This window comes from Ursus americanus, chromosome 21, assembly GCF_024610735.1.
Source record: "Ursus americanus isolate L20-20 chromosome 21, mUrsAme1.1.p, whole genome shotgun sequence".
In the NCBI taxonomy this organism is placed as follows: domain Eukaryota; kingdom Metazoa; phylum Chordata; class Mammalia; order Carnivora; family Ursidae; genus Ursus; species Ursus americanus.
In genome coordinates, this window is record NC_142147.1 from 57,774,735 (window position 1) to 57,796,029 (window position 21,295).

A 21,295-nucleotide genomic window follows, 5' to 3' on the forward strand; every position below is an offset into this window, starting at 1 on the left:
TATGTTTCAGGACTCTCTTTATTTTTATGGACCAATCTGTCATTACAGCAATGCCCTATTGGTGTTTTATATTAAACTCTCACTGTACAGATTCTGATGTGGTTTCTCTCTTCTAATTGGCCCTGGCTGACATATCACCTTGCAAGCAATTAAATAAGAAGTATAGCATCCTTTGTTGGTATGTCTCTCTGTGTGTATCTGTATGAGTATGTATTTGCACTGACGTGCTTGTCTGTACACGTTTGCATGTGTCTATGTGTGTGTGTTTGATCAGAAGCCAATGCACTTTGAGGATTTACCTTTGAGTTCAATCCATGTAGAGAAATTGGGGGCAAAGCTCATTGTCCTGAAAGCCACTGAAGAGGGAGGTGGTGCTGAGGAAAACCCCTCTGCCCATTCTATATTAAAAAAAAAAAAGATATGTTTAAATTCTGCATCATCCAGGACACAAATTCTTTCAAAAACTGCCACTGCCTGAAGAATCCCTATAGAGAAAAGAAGCAAGGATCTAGCTAATAATAGTTGGTTCAGAATCGGGCCTCTAGGTCTCATCCTGTATCCAGTAAACAGAATTAAATTATAAAGACAAAGGAGTGAAGAATTACCCATGATGCCAAACCCTGACAGAGGAAGAAAATCCCCGTTTCCAAGTTGGCAAAACTCATCACAGCAATATCTAGTGGAATTTGATCTTAATTGAAGTCAGAAGAATTAGAAATAATAAAAATTTGTTATCTTGCGCAGCAATTCCAGCATTAAGCCTAACACAGGCTTTTCTCTCTGTAAATGAGCATTGAGAGTATCTGTGTGAGTGTCACTCACTAATGTTCTGCTCTGGAAATAATGCAAACATTGAGGACAACGGGCCCTGGTTCTCTACGCTGTGAATGTGGAGGAATTCCTCACTGCAGGTATGGAGTTACCTCCAGGATATATTCTTATGTGAAAAAAAAAAGTGAGATGCAGACGAGCATGTGAACTAGGGTCTGTTTTTCTAAGAATGCAAAGAATACCAGTATAAATAAAAAATAAGTACAGTGTTTGAAGAGGACTAATGGAAGGATTAACAAAAAACTTATAAAAACGATGGCCTCATGGGGCAGAGAAAGTTGGATGCTAGACTTCTGTGAACTGACCTGGTATTATATTTTGACTATTGTAAAAATGGAAATACTTTGGATATTTATCAAATAACGTAAACATATAATAGAATAACCCATTACTTTCAATGTCAAAGTGAATTTTAAGATATATATTTGTGTGTATGTATACAAACCTCATTATGTGTGAAGTTTGTGACCAATCCATATAAATAATAACTTTTGAGAAACTTAAAAAAATAATTTTATCTGTTTATTTTTATTGGGATATATTCAGATAAAACAACCAGCCAAGAAATTGTGAACTGGTATCCAATATCATATTTTTTTAGTAAAGTCATAATTTTTTTTTAAAAAATGACTGAATAAGAATATTAATATACTTGAGAACCCAGACATTTAGGAAAAAATAAAAGAAATAGAAAAGGAAACTGTTTTAAGATGCCATATTTTTTCATTCCCTTGAAAAAAAATATCAACATTAACCAATCCATATTTGACTTGAAATATATAGAGAAATATGAACAGGTCTAGATATTATGACCAACTTCTGAGCAAGTACCACCTCCATTCTCCAGACTGTGACCTCTAAATGCAATTTCTCACTAAAAAAGTGTAAGACATCTTAATAAAAATTTGACAATTCCTAGCCAGCATGAGAAAAATGACTTTGAAACATCCTGTTAAACCATCAAGCAAGAAAGCTGTGAAAAACTTCTAGTGGGAGGCAGTGTGAAGGAACTGTGCTACCTCTGAAGTATCCTTCACAATAAACTGACCTAGAGTTTGAGTAAACCATTAGCAAAAATTATGCATTTAGTGGCTGTCTGGGACAGTGTGTGAAACAACATCAGTGGAATGGAGTAAGTTAATAGGATGTCTTAAATTATTCTAGATAAATGATCCATTTATTTTATTTTTTATAAGAATGAAAAAAAAAGGAGGACTTACTATTTGCCAGATTCTTAATAGAAAAACACAAATTAGGGATGCCTGGGTGGCTCAATTGGTTAGGTGTCTGCCTTCAGCTCAGGTCATGGTCCCAGCATCCTGGGATGGAGTCCCACTTCATGCTCCTTGCTCAGCAGAGAGCCTGCTTCTCCCTCTGCTGGTTCTGCCTGCAGCTCCCCCTGCTTGTGCTCTCTCATTCTGTCTCTGACAAATAAATAAAACATAAAAAAAAAAAAATAAAACCCCCCACAAATTATATGGGGGTACATTGATTACATCCTGAGTCAAATGATTATTAGTGTTTTTTTGAGGAAATAAGGAAAACATGAGTTCTTACTGTTATTTAATGGTATTATTGAGTTTTTGTTATTGTTATAGGTATTATAAAGGTACTCAGGTCCTCCTTATGAATGAATACCATCTTTAGATCCCATGTCATTGTGTGGAAGTATGTTCTTGATTATTTACTCAAGAATATAATGATATATATGATTTTTTTTGTTAAATAATCCAGTGTGGATAATGTGGGTAGCAGTGTAAATGAAATGAAATGACTGTGTAATAAGTCTGTGAGCCTTATGCTATTATCTTTCACATATATTTGTAATATTCCATTATGCCAGTTTTCAAAAATATTTTCTTCTATTAATATTTTCTAAGTTTTATGTCTTTAAGGCAATATTTTTCAACTTGAGACAATATACTTTTTATTCTTAGCATTTCGTTGTTAAATTACTTTATTCTTACTATATTTAAATGTTTTTCTGTCTTTAGACAGGACTCTAAAAATCAAATGATGTCTATATCCAGAGAGACCAGATAAATGAGCAGTTTGGAAGCTAAAGAAGGTAAAACCTGCCTAATATACAGGTGCTTGTGTGTTAATCAGTTAATGAAATGTATCAGATTTTCACATAATTCTAAATATAAGGAATCTAGCTTAATAAATAAATTACCATACTATTTAAAAGAAAGGAATAATCACATTAAGAAAGCTCTTTGGGGGCAGATATCCAAACCAGGTCTATTTTGTATGAGCCTTTGTGGCAAGTCAGTGATTTCACTCAGATAAAAAACCTTATCGGTGATGGAAAAAGAAGCAAAGATCTAAAGTATATTACTATAAAATGAAATTCAACAAAATTTTAAGGGGAGGCTTCCCTAAGAATGGGTTTTCTTCAAGAAATATTCTGTTTGGTACTAAATGGAGAAATATGGAAATATTCCCAAGTTGATCAGACATAAGAGGACTATTCTGGTCCCTTATTGACTCACCAATTTCCTGGCATTTCAACAAGGCAGGGAAAATAGCTATGAGCTATATTTATTTTAAATAGAAATATATTATTGAGAGCTGAAATTCCTGCATATCTCAGAGGCACTATAGGACCACATAAAATGTTAGAATTAATAACATAGTTTAACATTTATGTATATGCTATGAAAATAATCAGAAATCAACCAGTTTTCTGTATGTAGGAAATATTGTCTCTGCAATTATAGAGAAAGATATCTCACTAAAGATAATACAGTTTTGCAAAATATCAAATAGTCTACTAAAATATTCTCTACTAAATGAAATAATTTAAGCTAAATAATGGTAGGGAAATGCTGAAGCAAAATTAAAGCCCTAGTAAAAGCTTAAAATCAGTACTAAAAAAATAGCATGACAGACTTAATCCCAAAATAGAAAATCGAATGCCATAAATGATTTAGTTAACACAATTAGTATCTTTTTCATATAATTCCAGTTAAAATTTATATTTTCCTTTTTTGTTCTCTTGTTTTAGAGAGGGATGGGGGAGGGGCAGAGAGAGAGAGAGAGAGAGAGAATATTAAGCAGGCTCCATGCCCACCCTGGAGCCCAACATGGGCTCAATCTCATTACCCTGAGATCATGACCTGAGCCAAAATCAAGAGTCTGACGTTTAACCGACTGAGCTATTCAGACACCCTTTCTTTTTTTCTTTCTTTTTTTTGAATTTTTATTTTAAGTAGGCTCCACACCTAACGTGGGATTTGAATTCACCACCCTGAGATCAAGAGTCACATGTTCTACCAACTGAGCCAGCCAGGTGCCCCTAAATTTTTCTCATACTACTAAAGACAAAAATATAGGGGCACCTGGGTGGCTCAGTCTTTAAGCGTCTGCCTGTGGCTCAGGTCATGATCCCAGGGTCCTGGGATCGAGCCCCGCATCGGGCTCCCCACTCAGCGGGAAGCCCGCTTCTCCCTCTCCCACTCCCCTTGCTTGTGTTCCCTCTCTTGCTGTGTCTTTCTCTGTCAAATAAATAAAATCTTGGAAAAAAAAGAACAAAAAATATAAACATACCTAATTATATACTATATATTACATATATTCCATATTACATAATGCATTTTATATCATCTGTGTATTTACACTTAAGTTCAATGAAGAGAACTTGCTAGGCCTGATAAAAAGAGCATTACACACAACTCATCACTGCTGAAGAAATATACAGATTGATGTCACAGAACGGGGTCAGTATACCAAAACCCGTATCTGATGAAAGTAAATCATCAAGTATTTGGGAAAGCTGTTTATTGAATACATGGCTAAACTGCTTGGAGATTTATTTGAAATAGTAGAGGTAAATTTATATATATATATTTTTGGAGGTAAATTTCTTGCTCTCATCTTAGAATTAAATAACATACTCTATCTTAACATAAAGATGTCAAACCTGCCATGTAAAAATGCTAGTGTATATTTTTATAAATTTGTTTTGATACATCATTATTATGAATGGCCCAAATCAGAGGCCATTTTATTTCATTAACATGAAAGTAGAGAAAAATACAGATGTACCAGAAATGAATTAAACTTAAATACAAAGAAGTTATTTAACTATGTAGATTATAAAGGAGAAAATATTAAGTACGACTTCACTATGGATATTAATCATTTAGATCATAGATTTTTTTTTTTAAAGATTTTATTTATTTATTCGACAGAGATAGAGACAGCCAGCGAGAGAGGGAACACAAGCAGGGGGAGTGGGAGAGGAAGAAGCAGGCTCATAGCAGAGGAGCCTGATGTGGGGCTCGATCCCATAACGCCGGGATCATGCCCTGAGCCGAAGGCAGACGCCTAACCGCTGTGCCACCCAGGCGCCCCTAGATCATAGATTTTTAAAATGCTGGCAGTGTGTGTGAACAGGTAGTACTTAGAAGTAAAAACATTGTAAAGTTATGAAATGCTTCTTTCTAAAATAAGAAAGTGAAATCAGTTGAAAATGATATTCCATTATTGTCAAGTATAATTTTTATTAATTTACCAAACTTGTTTTATGGGTCACATTTCTGTGGTACAGTATTTTCATTTTCATTTTCCTATCACAAACTATAATTAGTCAAAGGTTTTAAAACTCTGCAAGTTTTAAAAAATGGCCCAAAGAGTTTAAAACATTTGAAAACCTTTTTGAGTACAGAATATTCACGGGCTTATATGATGCTATTCTCAAAAGCACTCACGTTTCATCATCCACCTCTCCTTAGTAGCTTTTTAAAAAGATATACAGTGTTTATTTTCTTCAAAGCATTAAATTAAGGTTTGGTAAAAAGAAGGTATTTTTTTAATGTATCCATATTCCAGCATTTCATCATTTCAAATACACTATGCAATTGAAATAAAGGGTCCAGTGGTGTTAAAGTTTTGGGGTAGAAAACTGACTCTTGATAATGACAGTTAAGATTAAACAACACTAGATAGTAAAATATTATAAAACTAAAACAAGAGAATAGGGAGAGAAGTAGGAATGATTTGGAGAAGAAATCATAGAATGTATTAAAATAGCAATAGGTAGGCTAACAGTCATGGTATAGGACTTAATTTTTTTTTCTTTTTAATGAGATCTCACAACAGAAATGAATGAATCTTCAAATCAGTGTGATTTTTAACCACTCAGTCCCAATAAAAAATTGTAGCAATGCACAGGGCAATAATGGCCCACAGTGTCCACCTGATTATAGTGGCTTTGTGAGTCACAGGGAGAATCTAAATTTAGTGCCCCTGCTCTAGGAGAGAGGAAGGTGAACCTGCCTGCGTGTCAGTCAGAGTCTTTTGTCAGAATTGTTTTCTGTTTGAAAAAAGAACAATGTATAAAATGAGGTAGGTGGTTAAGTGGATGGGGTGGCCACATATTACATATGTATTTAGATCGATTGGTGATGGATGGATACATAGAGAGAGAGATAGAATGATAGATGGATAATAGGTAGATAGATGATATTAGATATAGATATGATGGATCCAAAGGGACAGGTGAGGTCCCTAGATGGTAAAGAGAAAATGTCAAATTTGTACAAGAAGGAGACTAGTAAAGCACCTTTAAAGTCTGGTTACCCGTCAGAGTAACATCTGTATTTTGAGACTATTAAAGTCCTGATTATTCCTTTTGTCTGTCTCCCACAGACTTTTTGCCACCATATATATATATATCTATCTGTCTCTCTCTGTCAAATAAATAAATAAAATCTTAAAAAAAAAAAAAGAATATGTGGTACATATGGATACAATGGAATATTACTCAGCCATGAAAAAGAATGAAATCTTGCCTTATGCAACGACATGGCCGGATCGCGAGTATAATGCTAATAAGCGCAGTAAGTCAGAGAAGGACAAATACCATATGTGGAATTTAAGAAACAAAACAAACAAAAGTGAAAAGCCAAGAAACAGAGTCTTAACTATAGAGAACAAACGGATGGTTACTAGAATGGAGATGAGTGGGGGGATGGGTGAAATAGGTGAAGGGGATTAAGAGAACACTGATTTTGATGAGCACTGAGTAAGGTATAGAATTGTTGATGTAAAGTTCCATGATTCATTACTTGTGTATAACACCCAGTGCACCATGCAATACGTGCCCTCCATACATCAAAAACTAGGAATGTACTGTATGGTGACTAACATAACATAATAAAAAATTACTTAAAAAATTGTTGAATCACTATATTGTACACCTGAAACTAATATAACTGTATGTTAACTATATTGGAATTAAAATAAATTTTAAAAAGGATTAATTTCATTACAGTATATAATTACTCAGAGGAGAAATGTGAGAAAGTATAATGGAGAGAAATATCACATTCAGGGACAAGGAAGTGTGTCACTGTGTCCTTGTTTTATATGGACACGAAAAACTCTATGAATTGCTTTATGCATAGCTGGTCCAGCAATTACAGATAGAGGAAAAATGACCTGGAAAGACCCATTTATGGGAAATCACTTACAGCCTTCAGGGAGCTGATGAAACCCAGCCTGTTTAGCGTCTAGTAGGGGGTGGGGAGGAGGGAGAGGTGTAAATACGCACGCTAGCTGATCCTGGCTGGCACTATGTAACTATATAACTGATGAAGAATTCTAATCTTTGAGTAATGACTAAGAGTAATGACAAGACCATTACAAGATCAAACAGATGAGAAAATTTGCCCTTGCTATGCCCATTCTCTATACAGCTTGTTAGCCCAGCCCCTTTATATCCTTACTCAAAGTCACACTCCCATTGATGCCTCCTCTGGGCAAATCCATAGATAAGCAGAACCACAATACCTTCCCTGTCTCATTCCCTCGTTCTCATGTTTCACTTTTTTTAATAGGCAGGTTTACAATTTTAATTTTTAAATTTTATCTTTATTTTTTTTTTAAGATTTTATTTATTTATTTGACAGAGATAGAGACAGCCAGCGAGAGAGGGAACACAAGCAGGGGGAGTGGGAGAGGAAGAAGCAGGCTCATCGCGGAGGAGCCTGATGTGGGGCCCGATCCCATAACGCCAGGATCACGCCCTGAGCCGGAGGCAGACGCTTAACCGCTGTGCCACCCAGGCGCCCCTAAATTTTATCTTTATTTTTAAGTAGGCTTCACTCCCAGCGTGGAACCCAACGCGGGACTTGAACTCACAACTCTGAGATCAAGACCTGACTGAAATCAAGAGTTGGACCCTTAACGAACTGAGCCACCCAGGCACCCCTAATATGTTTTTTTTTATTTTATATTTTTTTAAGTAGGCTCCGTGAAGCCCAAGGTAGATAATAGCATTTTTTTTTAAGATTTTATTTATTTATTTATTTATCTGACAGAGAGACAGCCAGCGAGAGAGGGAACACAAGCTTGGGGAGTAGGAGAGGAAGAAGCAGGCTCCCAGCAGAGGAGGGAGCCCGATGTGGGGCTCGATCCCAGGACCCTGGGATCATGCCCTGAGCCAAAGGCAGATGCTTAACGACTGAGCCACCCAGGTGCCCCTAGATATAGCATTTTAAATACAATTTTGTTTGCACTCTGCATTTATTCTTCACATGGGGAAGTGTTTATGAATATCATCTCTCACATTGCAACCCTTGCGCAGAAAGTCTTACAAATAGTAGGTAGCAAATACATATGTTTAATGAATTCTGTCATTTGCAAAAATGGCTCATTTTATATAAGAAGTAATAGGGGACTCATATATAACACCACATATACTGATAAGAGTCCAGCTGCTCTAAGAATAAATTTAAAACTAAAACTAATTTTTAAAAATGCTAGGAGCATAATTTTATTACTGGTTAATTAATTTAAAAATCCACGGGGTGCCTAGATGGCTCAGTCGGTTAAGCATCTGCCTTCAGCTCAGGTCATGATCCTGGGTCCTGGGATCAAGCCCCTCATTGGGGCTTAAGGAGGGCACTTGTTATGGGCACTGGGTGATACATGCAAATGATGAACCACTGAACTCTTCTCCTGAAACCAGTATTGAACTGTACGTCAACTAACTAGAATTTAAATTTTAAATAAAAGGAAAAAAAGTTTAAAACACTGGGGCACCTGGCTGGTTCAGTTGGTAGAGCATGTAACTCTTGAGCTTGGGATCATGAGCTCAAGCCCCATGTCGGGTGTGGAGCCTACTTTAAATAAGTTTAAAACATTTCCTGAACTTCAGTGGTTTTGGTTCTGCCATGGAATGGGTAGCATCTGTGAATATAAACTCTGTACTCAGGGACTCCTGGGTGGCTCAGTTGGTTAAGCATCCAACTCTTGGGTTTTGGCTCAGGTCATGATCTCAGGGTTGCGAGATCGAGCCCCGTGTGCTCTGCACTCAGCCAGGCATTTGCTTGAGATTCTCTCCTTTTCCCTATCCCTCCTCCTCTGCCTCTCTACCGCTCTCCCCGCTCACACTCTAAATAAAATCATTTTTTAGAAGTACACTCTACATAGTCAAAAGGTGGCCTAGAAGCAGTGATTAACATGTGCCATTCAGCACACCCAGTGCCCAGTTCTTGATTTCTCAGTACCGGTCTCTACCAAAAAGAAGAAAACCTCCTTGAAGAAAAGACTGATTCCTGGCAGGATAAGGAAAGATACAAGATAAAACTGTAACCTCTTTTGTACCAGAAAGTTGTGTCCACAGTGTGATGGTGAAGTTAAAAGGGGACAAAGAAGTAAGATGGAAGGAGCTCCCCTGAGCCCAATCTGGGAAGATTAAAGCATCACAAAGAATGGCCCACTTATATATTTAAGTGTGCATTATTCCCTACTGATGTAAATTAATAAAAAATGAGTGAACAGACAATCCATTGGGAAACTTACTTCCAAAGTAGAATGCCAACTAATAAATGTGAGAAGACTGCTGGGATTTGAAAATCATCAGTGGTGGCTAAAACTATGGGGTGAAATACTGACGTGGATCAGTATATTCACAGTTTCAAAACATCTTCTGAGTAACTACATACGAAAAATAAAGGGAAATAAAACAATAGGCCAACATGGAGTCCCCTATGTTAAGTCCTATGTCACCAAACCAGGACTTAATTACAGTTTGGCTTTCCCAGAAATGGAACTATAAACCATCAGGATATCCTAATCAGTACTAGTCAGGTACTTTACCTGATGGACTCCAGCCACCTCCTGAAGGAAAGTGACCTTGTATGAACAACCCACTTTTTGCCTAGGGTGACTTCTTTGTCCCTACTTCCTTCTCCCTTACAAAAGTATGTCATTTTGTACAGCTTCTTGGAGTTCCCGTCTATCTGCTAGATTAGATGCTGCCTCATTTGAATCAATTTTTGCTCAAATAAACTCTTAAAAATGTTACAGAAAATAACGGGAAATAGTCATTCTTAAGTCAAGAACACAAACTTACAGAAGTGACTGTAGTTACCATCCGTATTGTAAACATGGACACCACGTGCCTCCTGATATGAAGTACTACGAAAGACACAGCATCACTTCTATGATTTCAGTGTAAAACAGCGCAAAAGGAAAAATATCGCATTAGGAAACAGCAGAGAGAGAGGGAAATTCTACAAAATACATGACATGTCACATCCAAGGAACTCAAAGGCTGACTGTTTCATTAAAGGAGTGGAGAGCAAAGACAACCTATCTGGGTTTGGTCACCGACCCGTGAAGACACCAAGGGGCAATAGTAGGACAAATGGTAATATCTGAACATGCCCTGTGGATTACATAATAGTATTTTACCAATAGTGAATTTCCTGATTATGATAATATTCTGGTAATATAGAATGTGCCATTAGGAATCGCGCATTGAGGCATTCACTTGTACGGAGGCAATACATTTCCCCATTAATTCAGGTTGTTCAGAAACCCACACATGCACATGTATGCCGGGAAAGACTGATGAAACAAAAGATGCAGGACGAACAATTGTTTAATCTGGGTAGAATTTATACAAGAGTATATTGTACTATTCTTGCACTTACTGTAAGTTTAAAACTGAAAGATTTAAAAATTCAAAAATCAATATGTTTTACCACTTCATACAAAATGATATGTATCATCAACTCAGATGATGAATAAAATATAATTTGATGCTAATTCACCCATTCTTGGCTTTTTTTGAAAACAACGATAGAATGGATTTTCCTTAAACATTCAAAAAATTCTACAACACTCGCCATAGGTATGATAATATTTCACCCAAGATCAGAGACGAAGGAAAAATAATTGGCATCGCCCAGCCCTCAACCTTACTCCACAGAAACTATCTAGTGCTATACGGCAAGAAAAAAATGTATACACATATGCACTAGAGAGGAAGAAATAGATTGTTCTTTCACCTCTTTAACATACATGCCAGAACACATCATCCACACCAGCCCTAATGCAAAAAGTCTTGTTGTCGGGACTCTTCCCTCTCCTGTGTTTTCCGTCACCGCTGTCCTGCTTTTCTCTTTTCCACAGAACCCATCCCCTTCTAACATTCTATGGAAGTTAGGAACATTGCCGTTTCCTCACCCAGAACGTAGGTTCTACGAGGGCAAAATTCTTTTGGTGTTTTGTGCCTCTCATATACCTACAAGAGTCCAAGACTCACTTAAGATCTACAATAAATGATTTCTTGGAGCACTAAATGTTACCTTTTGTGACATTTGTAGGAATCCATTTGTAAGAATCCACTCTGCTACTTATCCTAACTTTACTAATTCACTACCACCCTCCCTTCAGGTTCAGTACCCTGAGAATGGAGAAGAATCCTACTTTGGAGACAAAATTTTCAAGGTGATTAAGAACCCAGCAGGGGCGCCTGGGTGGCACAGCGGTTAATCGTCTGCCTTCGGCTCAGGGCGTGATCCCGGCGTTGCGGGATCGAGTCCCACATCAGGCTCTTCCGCTGTGAGCCTGCTCTTCCTCTCCCACTCCCCCTGCTTGTGTTCCCTCTCGCTGGCTGTCTCTCTCTGTCGAATAAATAAATAAAATCTTTAAAAAAAAAAAAGAACCCAGCAAAACCATGTGCTCAACTTCCTTCTCTTTTTGGATTTCAGTGTAGTCTGCTTACCTACACTAAGCATTAAGCTCCCTCCCTGCTCAACGACATGATTTCTATCTCAGTCACCCAGCTGCCCCAGTCCTCATAGTGTGCCCAGAACACAGTAAGTGGTCATGTGGATGAAGGATGGAAGTCTCAGGAGACCCCTGCCAAGCATGGCAGCAAGTATATAGTAGGTCCTGGCACTGAACACATTAACTGAAGACTGTATGGAAAGACCTTGAAGTTGAGGGAACAAATCCCCAGATTTCCTTCATCTAGTGGAAGATGCATCATTCCTGCTTTGGGACAAACTGGGGTCAGTGTCCCAGGCATGCAAAGGAGAACGCTTTATAAAAACCAAGACGTTTCCAGAGGAGTTTCTCCAACTCTCTTGAACCCAAGGCTCAGCCACAAGTACAGCCACCACTACAATACACACCACCCTCCAGAGAGGACAGAAGAGATAGGGGTCTTTGAGTCAACTCTCCTTTCCAAAGAATAGAAAACTATGCACACTATCCAAACAAAAACTCTTATTAACTCATCAAGAAATGCAGTTATACTATGTGTACCGCAAAAAAGGCACATGCCCACTGTGAAAATGTGAACTGTGTATGTAGTCTTTTAAAAGGCACTGAGGAAAGCTCCAAGTTGAGAAAATGATCATTTTATATTTTTCTGTACATTTTTAACCAATTAACATTGATTATCTGTGTACCTTGAAAACTAGTCTTGGAGGAAAGGCCAAGGTTGAATTTCAAATGACTGTATCCAATGCCAGCGCCCAGGGAATAAGTCCATGGTGGCAACTGTGAAGCCAACACAAACCCCACTCCCGCATGTGCACAACCGGCATCTCCTGTTCAAATCCCTGGCACTTTATTTTAAAACAAAACTTCACACAACCATTTGTAAGATCAGACAATAAGAATACTGTGTTTGTTTTTCTGGGCTTATCATAAATTTGTCTCAGTAGAGTGTTTTATTTCTCTGGTTCTAGCAATAATTCAGCCCCTAGAAAGCTGTAGAGGGGCCACTTGGGAGTGCGCAGTCCTCTACATGGGATTAACCTGTGAAACCCCAACAACAGGAAGGAATTAGGCCCCAACTGAGAAGGCCACACACATGCTGTCAGGGAAAAAATACAGAAAACAGAAGAGCAGAATGGAATCAAGAAAAAGTGAGGGAGAACATCAGGCATTTAAAAACCACACAAACAAGGGGTTTTACTTATAAGTATCAAAGCCTTAAAGAGTCTTGAGGGAGCATGTTTTAATGTGGCTGTTGTATGCAGATCCTTCTCTCACAACACCAGAGGCAAGTGGCATATGATGTTATTTTCAGAATTCTAACTTCTTCTAAGTTCAAGTATCGCATGACTCGGCCTTCACATTTCTCAGAAAGAATGATGCTCCTTGTGGGTAGAGATGTATGGAACAACGCTTCCAGCAAACGTCTGTAGAACTGTCCTTACTGTCCAAGCTTCCTGACACAGGACAGCAGTGAACACACATAAAAACAAAGGGCTGAGACACTTTCTCTCAAACATTCCCCCACCAAAATTATAAAACTGATGAAAAACTGTAATAGGTTTGGCAGGGAAATCTGAAAGAGTTCGTGAAGACATTTGTTTGTTCCGTTTATAGTCCAGGTTTCCAGCCCCTTCTTTTCATTCTTCTTTTAAAAATAATGCTGAGATGGCTTTCTAAGTGTTAACCAAGGGGCAGACCTGTGGCCGGAGGTCTTTTAAGTGCACAGTACCCACTGTCCGTCTCCCACATCCTTCTCTCAGGCACAGTAAGGCCCACACTGTGTCCCATTCCGTCTGACTCTTGACGTTACCAGTAAGTGCTGACCTGTCCACAGGTTTTCTCACAGCAATGACAACAATGTGGTTCCTGTTCATTACAAATTCTCAGATGGTAGGTAAGAGTCTTCTTCTGGCTAAAGACTCCTCAGTAGTTGTGTTCAAAATGTGTTTCCCCAGGGCTTTCTCTGATGTTGACAGGTGGACCCACGGGTGACCTGCCTTCTCAAAATTCTCTCCGGTATGAATCCAATGATGACTGGGGGCAGAGCAGTGGCTTTCTCGTGTTCACTGCATCACAGGCCTCATCTCCAGTGTGACTACTTATGTGTTTGAAGAGCCAACAAAAAAAACCTCTCCAACATTCTTTACACTGAAAGGGTTTTTGGTTTTTTTCCTCCAGTGTGGATCCCCTTATGAAGGACAAAAGAGAAGCAGTGGGTGAAGGCCTTTCTACATTCCTGGCACTGAGAGGGCTTCTCTCAAGTATGAACCCGCTGGTGCTGCAGGAGGTGTGACCTGCGTTTGAAGGCCTTCCCACATTCGAGGCACTTGTATGGCGTCTCCCCCGTGTGGATAACGGAGTGCTGAATGAGGTACGTGCTCCGGTGAAAGGCTTTCCCACACTGGGCACACTCATAGGGCTTCTCCCCGGTGTGAATCCGCTGGTGCTGCATGAGTTCTGAGCTGCATCTGAAGGCCTTCCCACACTCCATGCAATCGTAGGGCTTCTCTCCAGTGTGGATGATGTAGTGCTGAATCAGGTGTGCTCTGTTGCTGAATGATTTCTCACATTCCTTGCACTCAAAGGGTTTTTCTCCACTGTGGGTCCTGTTATGCCGAATAAAAGTAGAGCGGTGGGTGAAGGCCTTTCGACACTGACTGCACTCGTAGGGTTTCTCTCCAGTGTGAATTGGATGGTGCTGCATGAGGTAGGACCTACGTTTGAAGGCCTTCCCACACTCCAAGCACTTGTATGGTTTCTCCCCTGTGTGAATAAGGTAGTGCCGAATAAGGGTTGAGCTCTGGCTAAAGGCTTTCCCACATGCGTTGCACTCGTAGGGCTTCATTCCAGTGTGAACCCGCTGATGTCGAACAAGGTACCACTTCCGGTTAAAACCTTTCCCACACTGCTTGCATTTGTAGAGATTATTCCCTACATGAATCATGCGGTCTTTACCTAGTCCCTGTGGGTCACATTCATGGAGAACATGTCCCTGAGAGACTCTCTCCTGTAACACCCTGGAGCGCGGACTATCATCTGTCCCCGAACTATCATCTTCAAGGCTCATTTTCCCAAGATGAGTCTCATTTTGAGCATCTGCCCCAGGCTTCAACGGACCTTTCTGTATTTCCAAAAGCCCTTCCCAATCCCTGGCATGCGCCAACCTGGAGTCCCTTGAAGATCCCTGAGTCAGGCTTCCCTGGCGCAAGGCTCCCTCAGATAAAACTAGCTGACAAGTGCTTGGGTCCCTGGTCTGAAGTTTCACGTTGTCACCTGCAGAGAAGCCAATACACAGAAGGGGACTTTTAGTGACTCAATACAGAAGAAGCAAACTCAACACTTCAGTGGGAAAGTGAGGATGAAACAGCACCCTGGGATTGCTGTGTTCCACAGCTCTGTATCCGGGGTTTCCAATGACTGTCTATGGTCCTTGTACCCTTAACACCATTAAAGGGAAAATCCAGAGGACAGGCTGGACCAGGGGACTGAGGATCTGGAGTGGAGACCCCTCCTCACAGTCCAGAGGAGAAGAGGGAGGACAGTTTTGATAACACTGACTGTGGGGTATTTGCTTCAAGAATTGATGTCTCTTGGTGTTAAAAAGAGTACAGAGAAGTGGCACCAAACAGGACTGGGAAGAAAAAGGGGTCATCTTCCCACAGGAGGTGTCCTATGAGCTAGGTCCTAATGGAGAATCAGAATTGCCAGAGAGAGGAAAAGGAAGGGAGCACTGGGTTGGAATGGAAGAGTCACTCTTGGAGAGTGCTGAACAGTTGAAGGAAGAAAGGGCCCCAGATGCCTGGTGAAGCCAACACTGAAAGGGGATCACCGTAAAAGGAAGAGAATTAGGACTGAAAGAGAGGGATGGAGGGACACTAGGGGACAAATGGTATAAAAGACAAGCTTCTGCTCTGCTGGGAGGTATCATGTGGTGGTTAAGAGGGCTCTGGAGCCAGAAAGCCATTGTTCCAGTCCCACCTCTACCAAGTGAGTGATCTGGGATGAGTTACTTTCTTCTTCAAGGCATGATTTCCTCATCTGAGAGTCTAGGAGACTCCCATTTCATTCATTTTCTCCATGAATGTGACCAGGAGGTCACAGAGAGTTACACAGAAGTTCAGAGGCACTGATTGCTTGCATGCTGAAGGCTCCCATGACCCCACCTGCCCAGCTGTCTGCTCCTACCTGAGCACGTGCTACGTGAGAGGCCTCTCTTTCCTGTCCATAGCTCCTGCCCATGCTCCAGTAGGTGGGTCAACTCTGGTTTGGGAACCGGATGCCCTGTCGACGGAGAAAGAAACAGGTCATGGTGTAGGAGAAAAAGGCAATATCTCCATCCCATCTGGGACTTCATGGCAGGGACAAGACCTGAATGAAGCTGTGAAGAAAATGCTGATCCGTGACCTGGAAACCAAGTGCACAAATTCCGTTCTCGGGCTGCAGCTGCCACAGAGGGTGGTGCTGTCTCTCCATACACCACCAATGTCCTTGAACCTCATCAGCAGAAGCCAATCCTACTTGGGCACACCACTTTCACACACAGCCACGGGACCCTGGGAATGGGAGCCCCTCCTTCCCAAGGCATTCTGTAATTAATCTAAGTCACTGTTCTCAAATACCCTGTGCTTCAGAACCACTCAGGGAAGCTTGATTCCAACCTCAAACTGAAAGAAACAAAATTGCCTGGGCTGAGGCCTAGCCATCAGTAGTTCTGGGCTCTCCCTAGGGAATTCTCTCTCTCGAAGAGAAACTGCCAGGGGAAGAAATCAGTGAATGGCATCTCTGATCACTGGTAATCTGAGAGGCACGTAACCTGAGCTGAAAACAAAGCCTTTATTCCGTGAGGGGAGGATAAACAAGGGGGCTGCTTCCTCAGTCCAGGCTGCAGTATGCCACAGGCCCACAAGGGAGCCAGCCTGAGGAACAGGGAGATTCGTGGTCCAGGGAGAAGAGCAGAGAGGATAGAACTTTGTAGCTGCAACCCTCAACCTGGGGGCCAGCCCCATCCTGGAGCTTCTCATTAGGTCGGATGGGAAATTTCCTTCAGGGGAAACCAGTTTCAAGCTTGTTTTTCTGCAGCCAGATACAGCTCAACAGAGATAGGTGGGTTCTGTACAGAATTTCAAGGACTGAGGCACCAGGACCCACTGAAGTCTCTACTGGCAGATTCTAATCCTCAGCCCAGGATTCATTCGGACAGGTCTCAGTAACAGTCACCGATGTGTCCTACGTGCCTGGCACCAAGCTCAGGGAGGGGCAGGAGAAAAGGTGAACCTGACGTTCCTTTGGCTCTGCCAGGAGCTGAGCTCCCTCTCACCTCAGGGCCTCTTCTTGTACTAGTTCCTCCACCTGGAACCTCTCCTCTACCTCCCCTCCAAGCTTCAAGGCTCAGTTCCAATGTCACTTCCTGAGATGTCTTTTTTGAAGCACCCATGATGTGTTATGACCATCTGGCTACATAGTCCTAAGTTCCCCTAATATTTCTATGTACAACTCATCACAATTCATCTAAGAATTGATGTCTGTCTTCCCACCTGAACTCAGAGTGACTAGTCTGCATTCTCACACAGGGTGCCATTGTCACTGATGGCTTCTCTTTAAACAGACCCACTTTTAATTTTTGGTTAAGTATTTTGTTCTAAAAGGGAACTCTGTTTTGCTCTGGTAAATGAGAAAAGTCAAGTTCACTTTCCACAAATGGCAGGTTACCATCAAAACACAACGAAATCAAAGTAATACCATTAGAGCCCTAGCAAGCTCATGTAGATAGCTCAGGACTGTGAGCTAGAGGCTGTTCCTTCAGCTGAAGAGAGAAATTACCCACAAGTAAGGCACATGAAATGCTCAGTACTGTTCTGAGACTTTCTCTTGACACCAATCAGCGTTCCAGACCGAGAAGGTAAAAGGACTGGCTTTCTCAAGGTGCCCACCCCTGGCATTTTGTGCTATTCTTGTGCTCTTTCCAAAGCATCTCCTGCCCCAGTGGAGGACTGTGACCCAGGCCTCAGGAGAACAAATGATGATCATGGAGACACAGGGGTCTTTTTACAGAGACTGTGTTATTTAGGAAGATCCCTGGGGGGCACTGATGACAAATGCTATATGGGGATCTGCCTGACTCACCCTTTCTCCTGAGAACAGCCCGTCACTCACAGCCCTGCTAACTGGGCCCTGGACGCCTGACCCAACAGGCTCCTGTGCAATCTGGAATAGGGACTTCAGACTGCAGCCTGAGTGTGCTGGGTATTGGGGTGAGGGTTTGTGTTCAGAAGGAGGTTGTTTCTATCCCAATGATCCCTGATGCAGATCTGATGCAGGGAGACCAGGTAGGAGAAGGAAACAGAAAACTGCAGGGTCTTTGGGGAAGAGAGAAGATGGCTCCTGTGACCTTCTTCATCAGCCAGGAATCTGCCCCACAGGGATGAGAGGTGAGCCCTTACCCAGTGAGACCAGAAGCCCACAGGTCTCCAGCATCACCTCCTGGTACAGGGCCCTCTGGTCCAGGTCCAGCTGTCCCCATTCTTCCTGGGTGAAGGTCACGGCCACATCCTTGAAGGTAACCAAAACCTGCAAAGTCAAACAGAGGTAATGATGTTGACTTCGTGCTGCTGGATGGGGTCAGAATCCTGTAACTCAGTCTCTGGTCAAGATGCAGAGAGACCCAAACCTGAATCACTGAGGCCTCCTGAGGGCAGAGCTCTGTGCTGGGCTCAAGGGGGAGATAGACGCAGCCTTTGGACACAAATGCAATATGGCTGAGAGAAAAACCTCCCCTAGGAAGCTGCTGGAGATGACAGACAGTAGCATTCCCATGAAGACTGTGGGAGGTGACCTGGGACATCAGAGGAACAGGGAAAATCATCATGATGATAATTCCAAGGAGAACTGCAGCAGTAGTAGCTGAGTCTCCCTGGTCCTCCCCATGTGCCCGCCCCAGCTAAGGGCTTCACAAACTAAGATAGTGACTAAAAATCCCGTTATGGAGCCAGACTCACAGGGACTGAATTAAGACTCTTGAATCTGAGACTTGCCAGCTGTGCCCTTGGGACGGATATCAAATCATTTCTCTAAGCCCGGATTTCCACATCAGTACAAGAATCATTCCCACTTCACCAGACAGTTCTGAGAAGAGAAAATGTCCACATGGCAAACAGTGAAGTGCCTGGCCTGGAATGTGTTCAATGTATTTTGTGACTTTTACTAATCCTCCCACAGCCCATGAGGTAAATGCCACCGTTACTTACAGCAGCCTGAGGCTCGGGCAGCTCTAGAAAGTCACCCACAATCTCACATTTAAGGAGCAGAAACAGGAACTGAACATCCAGCAGCAGATGACAGAATTAACAGAAAACAGGCAGGTGGGGGACAGGGGCACCTTAATTAGAAATGAAACAGCCAGGAAAGGCTATTCTAAGCGGTGACACTGATGCACAGGAGAGGTGCAAAGAGACAGCCCTGCAAGGACCTGGGGACAGGGCCTGGGATGAAGGGAAGTGCAAGGGCAAAGGCGGCAAAATGGGAAGGACTTTGGCAAGTTCAGTACCACCCAGCTGGGTACAGTAAGCAAGGGAAGAAGGGAAGGGGAGCACTGAGATAAGTCTCAGGGGCAGATGGAGCAGAGCCCTGAGGGCCACGTGGGGGTTGTGTGCATTTAATACAAGTATGATGGGAGCCCCCTGAGGGGGAGACCCATTTACTCATTCAACCATTTATTGAGTACCTTTGACAAGCCCAGGCCGTTCTAGGTCTTGGCATAGGGCAGCAACAGGCGCTCACGATCCAGGGCTGGAAACAGATCCTAAACCAGCAACTAAAATCAGCAAGACAATGTCAGAGGGCCCTAAAGATTCCAAAGACAAGGAAATAGAGACTAAAGGAGACTAAAGCGATTGTAGTCCACTTTACATGGGGCAACAGGAAGGCGTCTTTCAGGATGGCACACTGGAGTGGGTCTGAAAGGGAGGGAGCCATGTGGATGGGAGTAAGGCAAGTGCTGACAATGATCAAGGCTATGAAGAGGGTACTTGGGGTGACTGCTAGACAGTTAGCTGGATCCCCCTGTGCATTTGTATCCAAAGGGACACCCACAATCCTGCACACTATCATCACTGACCATCTGAATGGACTCACTTTTCAAATCCTGGCTCCCAGCCTGTCCTTCCACCTTTTCTGCCCTAGCACGGCAGCAATTCCAAAAAACTACTGCGTCTCCTCCACCCCAGCCCTTAGCTTTAGAGGCTAGAGGTCAGACTCCCGCTGGGCTGAGCCAAGACCAACCCAGGCTCAAGAGGAAAGAGCTCCCAGAGCGATGCTCCCGGGACCCTTCAGGACACCGGGTGACACACATCACCCACGGACCCTTTCTAGTTCCGTCAACCCAGGAAGAGGAACTGTCAATACTCCTCTATTTTACACCGGAGAACACACAAGTCCAGCGCAGCAGGGGGACTCGCTCAAGGTCACTGCCTCGGGAAGGGGCGCGGCCGGAACCCACAGTGAGGTCTTGGGACTGCGGGTCGGGACACACGGTGCGGGGCGGGAGGCGCGGAGGGGGACTGCAGAAGCCATGCCTGTCCCTTCCACACAGCATCCCACCGGTTGCCAGAAATGCGCGCTACCCCACGTGGCCCCCGACCTGCCTTCTGGAGCGGAGAGGGACCCACCCCGAGCGCCGGGAAACAGCGGCCGGGCGTCGGAGAGGCGCAGGGTCACAGGGCACGGCCGCCCCACACGCCCACTCACCCGCGCCGGGTCCACGGGCGGCGCCATCGGGCCGCGGGGACAGCAGGGCCGCGCGAGGGCGCCGCGGGGTTCCCGCGGGCTTAGCCGGCCCGCCCCCAAGTCTCACAGAGATGCGGGCGAAGCGCCTCGCCGCCGTTCCCCGCGTCGGCCCGATGAGTCACCCGTGCACCCACCCGTCACGTCACAAACATACGCCCACCCGCGGCGCCGGAAGTCCCGCCCCTGCCAGTGGAGCCCAGCAACGCCTCTTCGTGTGGCACAGCCTTCTGGGTAATGTAGTTTTTGTTCTGCCTCCGGCAGGACGAGGAATCCTCTGCTCTTTCTAGGAGACCAGCGCCCAGCGTCCAGGACAGGGGCAATGGGAAAGGGTGTGCACAGGCTCCAAAGAAGGGGGCAGCATCGGATACTCCTAAAGGGGACGCCCCGAAATTTCCGCAGTTTCCCAAATTGCGTTTTCTGCATCTTTTTATTTTAGAAGTTCCTAATGGAGCAAGCGGACACACCGTATTATAAATTTTTAAAACCACATTTTCCTGCTGCCTCATCATTCTACATACAAGCTGTGAGCACCCCACCCACGTGACCAGGTATACCAGTGTGATAATAAGGTTAGTACCTTATATGAATTCCTTTTCTTGCCCTTCCCTGTGATCTAATGACATTCTACTGCATTAATGAGATTCCCCTACGT

General features: G+C 42.8%; 1 protein-coding gene and 1 long non-coding RNA gene across 3 annotated transcripts; one reads left to right on the forward strand and one right to left on the reverse strand.

The window, feature by feature from the left end:
- Positions 1-734: 734 nt before the first annotated feature.
- LOC123777316 (uncharacterized) lies at positions 735-11,810 on the forward strand. The gene is made up of 3 exons (XR_006775630.2): positions 735-911; positions 2,826-2,899; positions 11,527-11,810. It is a non-coding gene; the product is annotated as an uncharacterized LOC123777316 (long non-coding RNA).
- ZNF550 (zinc finger protein 550) lies at positions 10,712-20,793 on the reverse strand. 2 transcript variants are annotated; one of them, XM_087853317.1, is made up of 4 exons: positions 20,605-20,793; positions 18,303-18,429; positions 16,048-16,143; positions 10,712-15,135 (listed from the first exon to the last, which is right to left on the reverse strand). In XM_087853317.1, the coding sequence occupies exons 1-4, from the start codon at positions 20,629-20,631 to the stop codon at positions 14,120-14,122; spliced, it is 1,266 nt and encodes a 421-aa protein (XP_087709443.1). In that variant the 5' UTR covers positions 20,632-20,793; the 3' UTR covers positions 10,712-14,119. The 2 variants fall into 2 exon arrangements, with proteins under 2 accessions (XP_087709443.1, XP_045629695.1); XM_045773739.2 differs by lacking the exon at positions 20,605-20,793 and adding an exon at positions 18,530-18,845.
- Between the last annotated feature and the right edge of the window lie 502 nt (positions 20,794-21,295).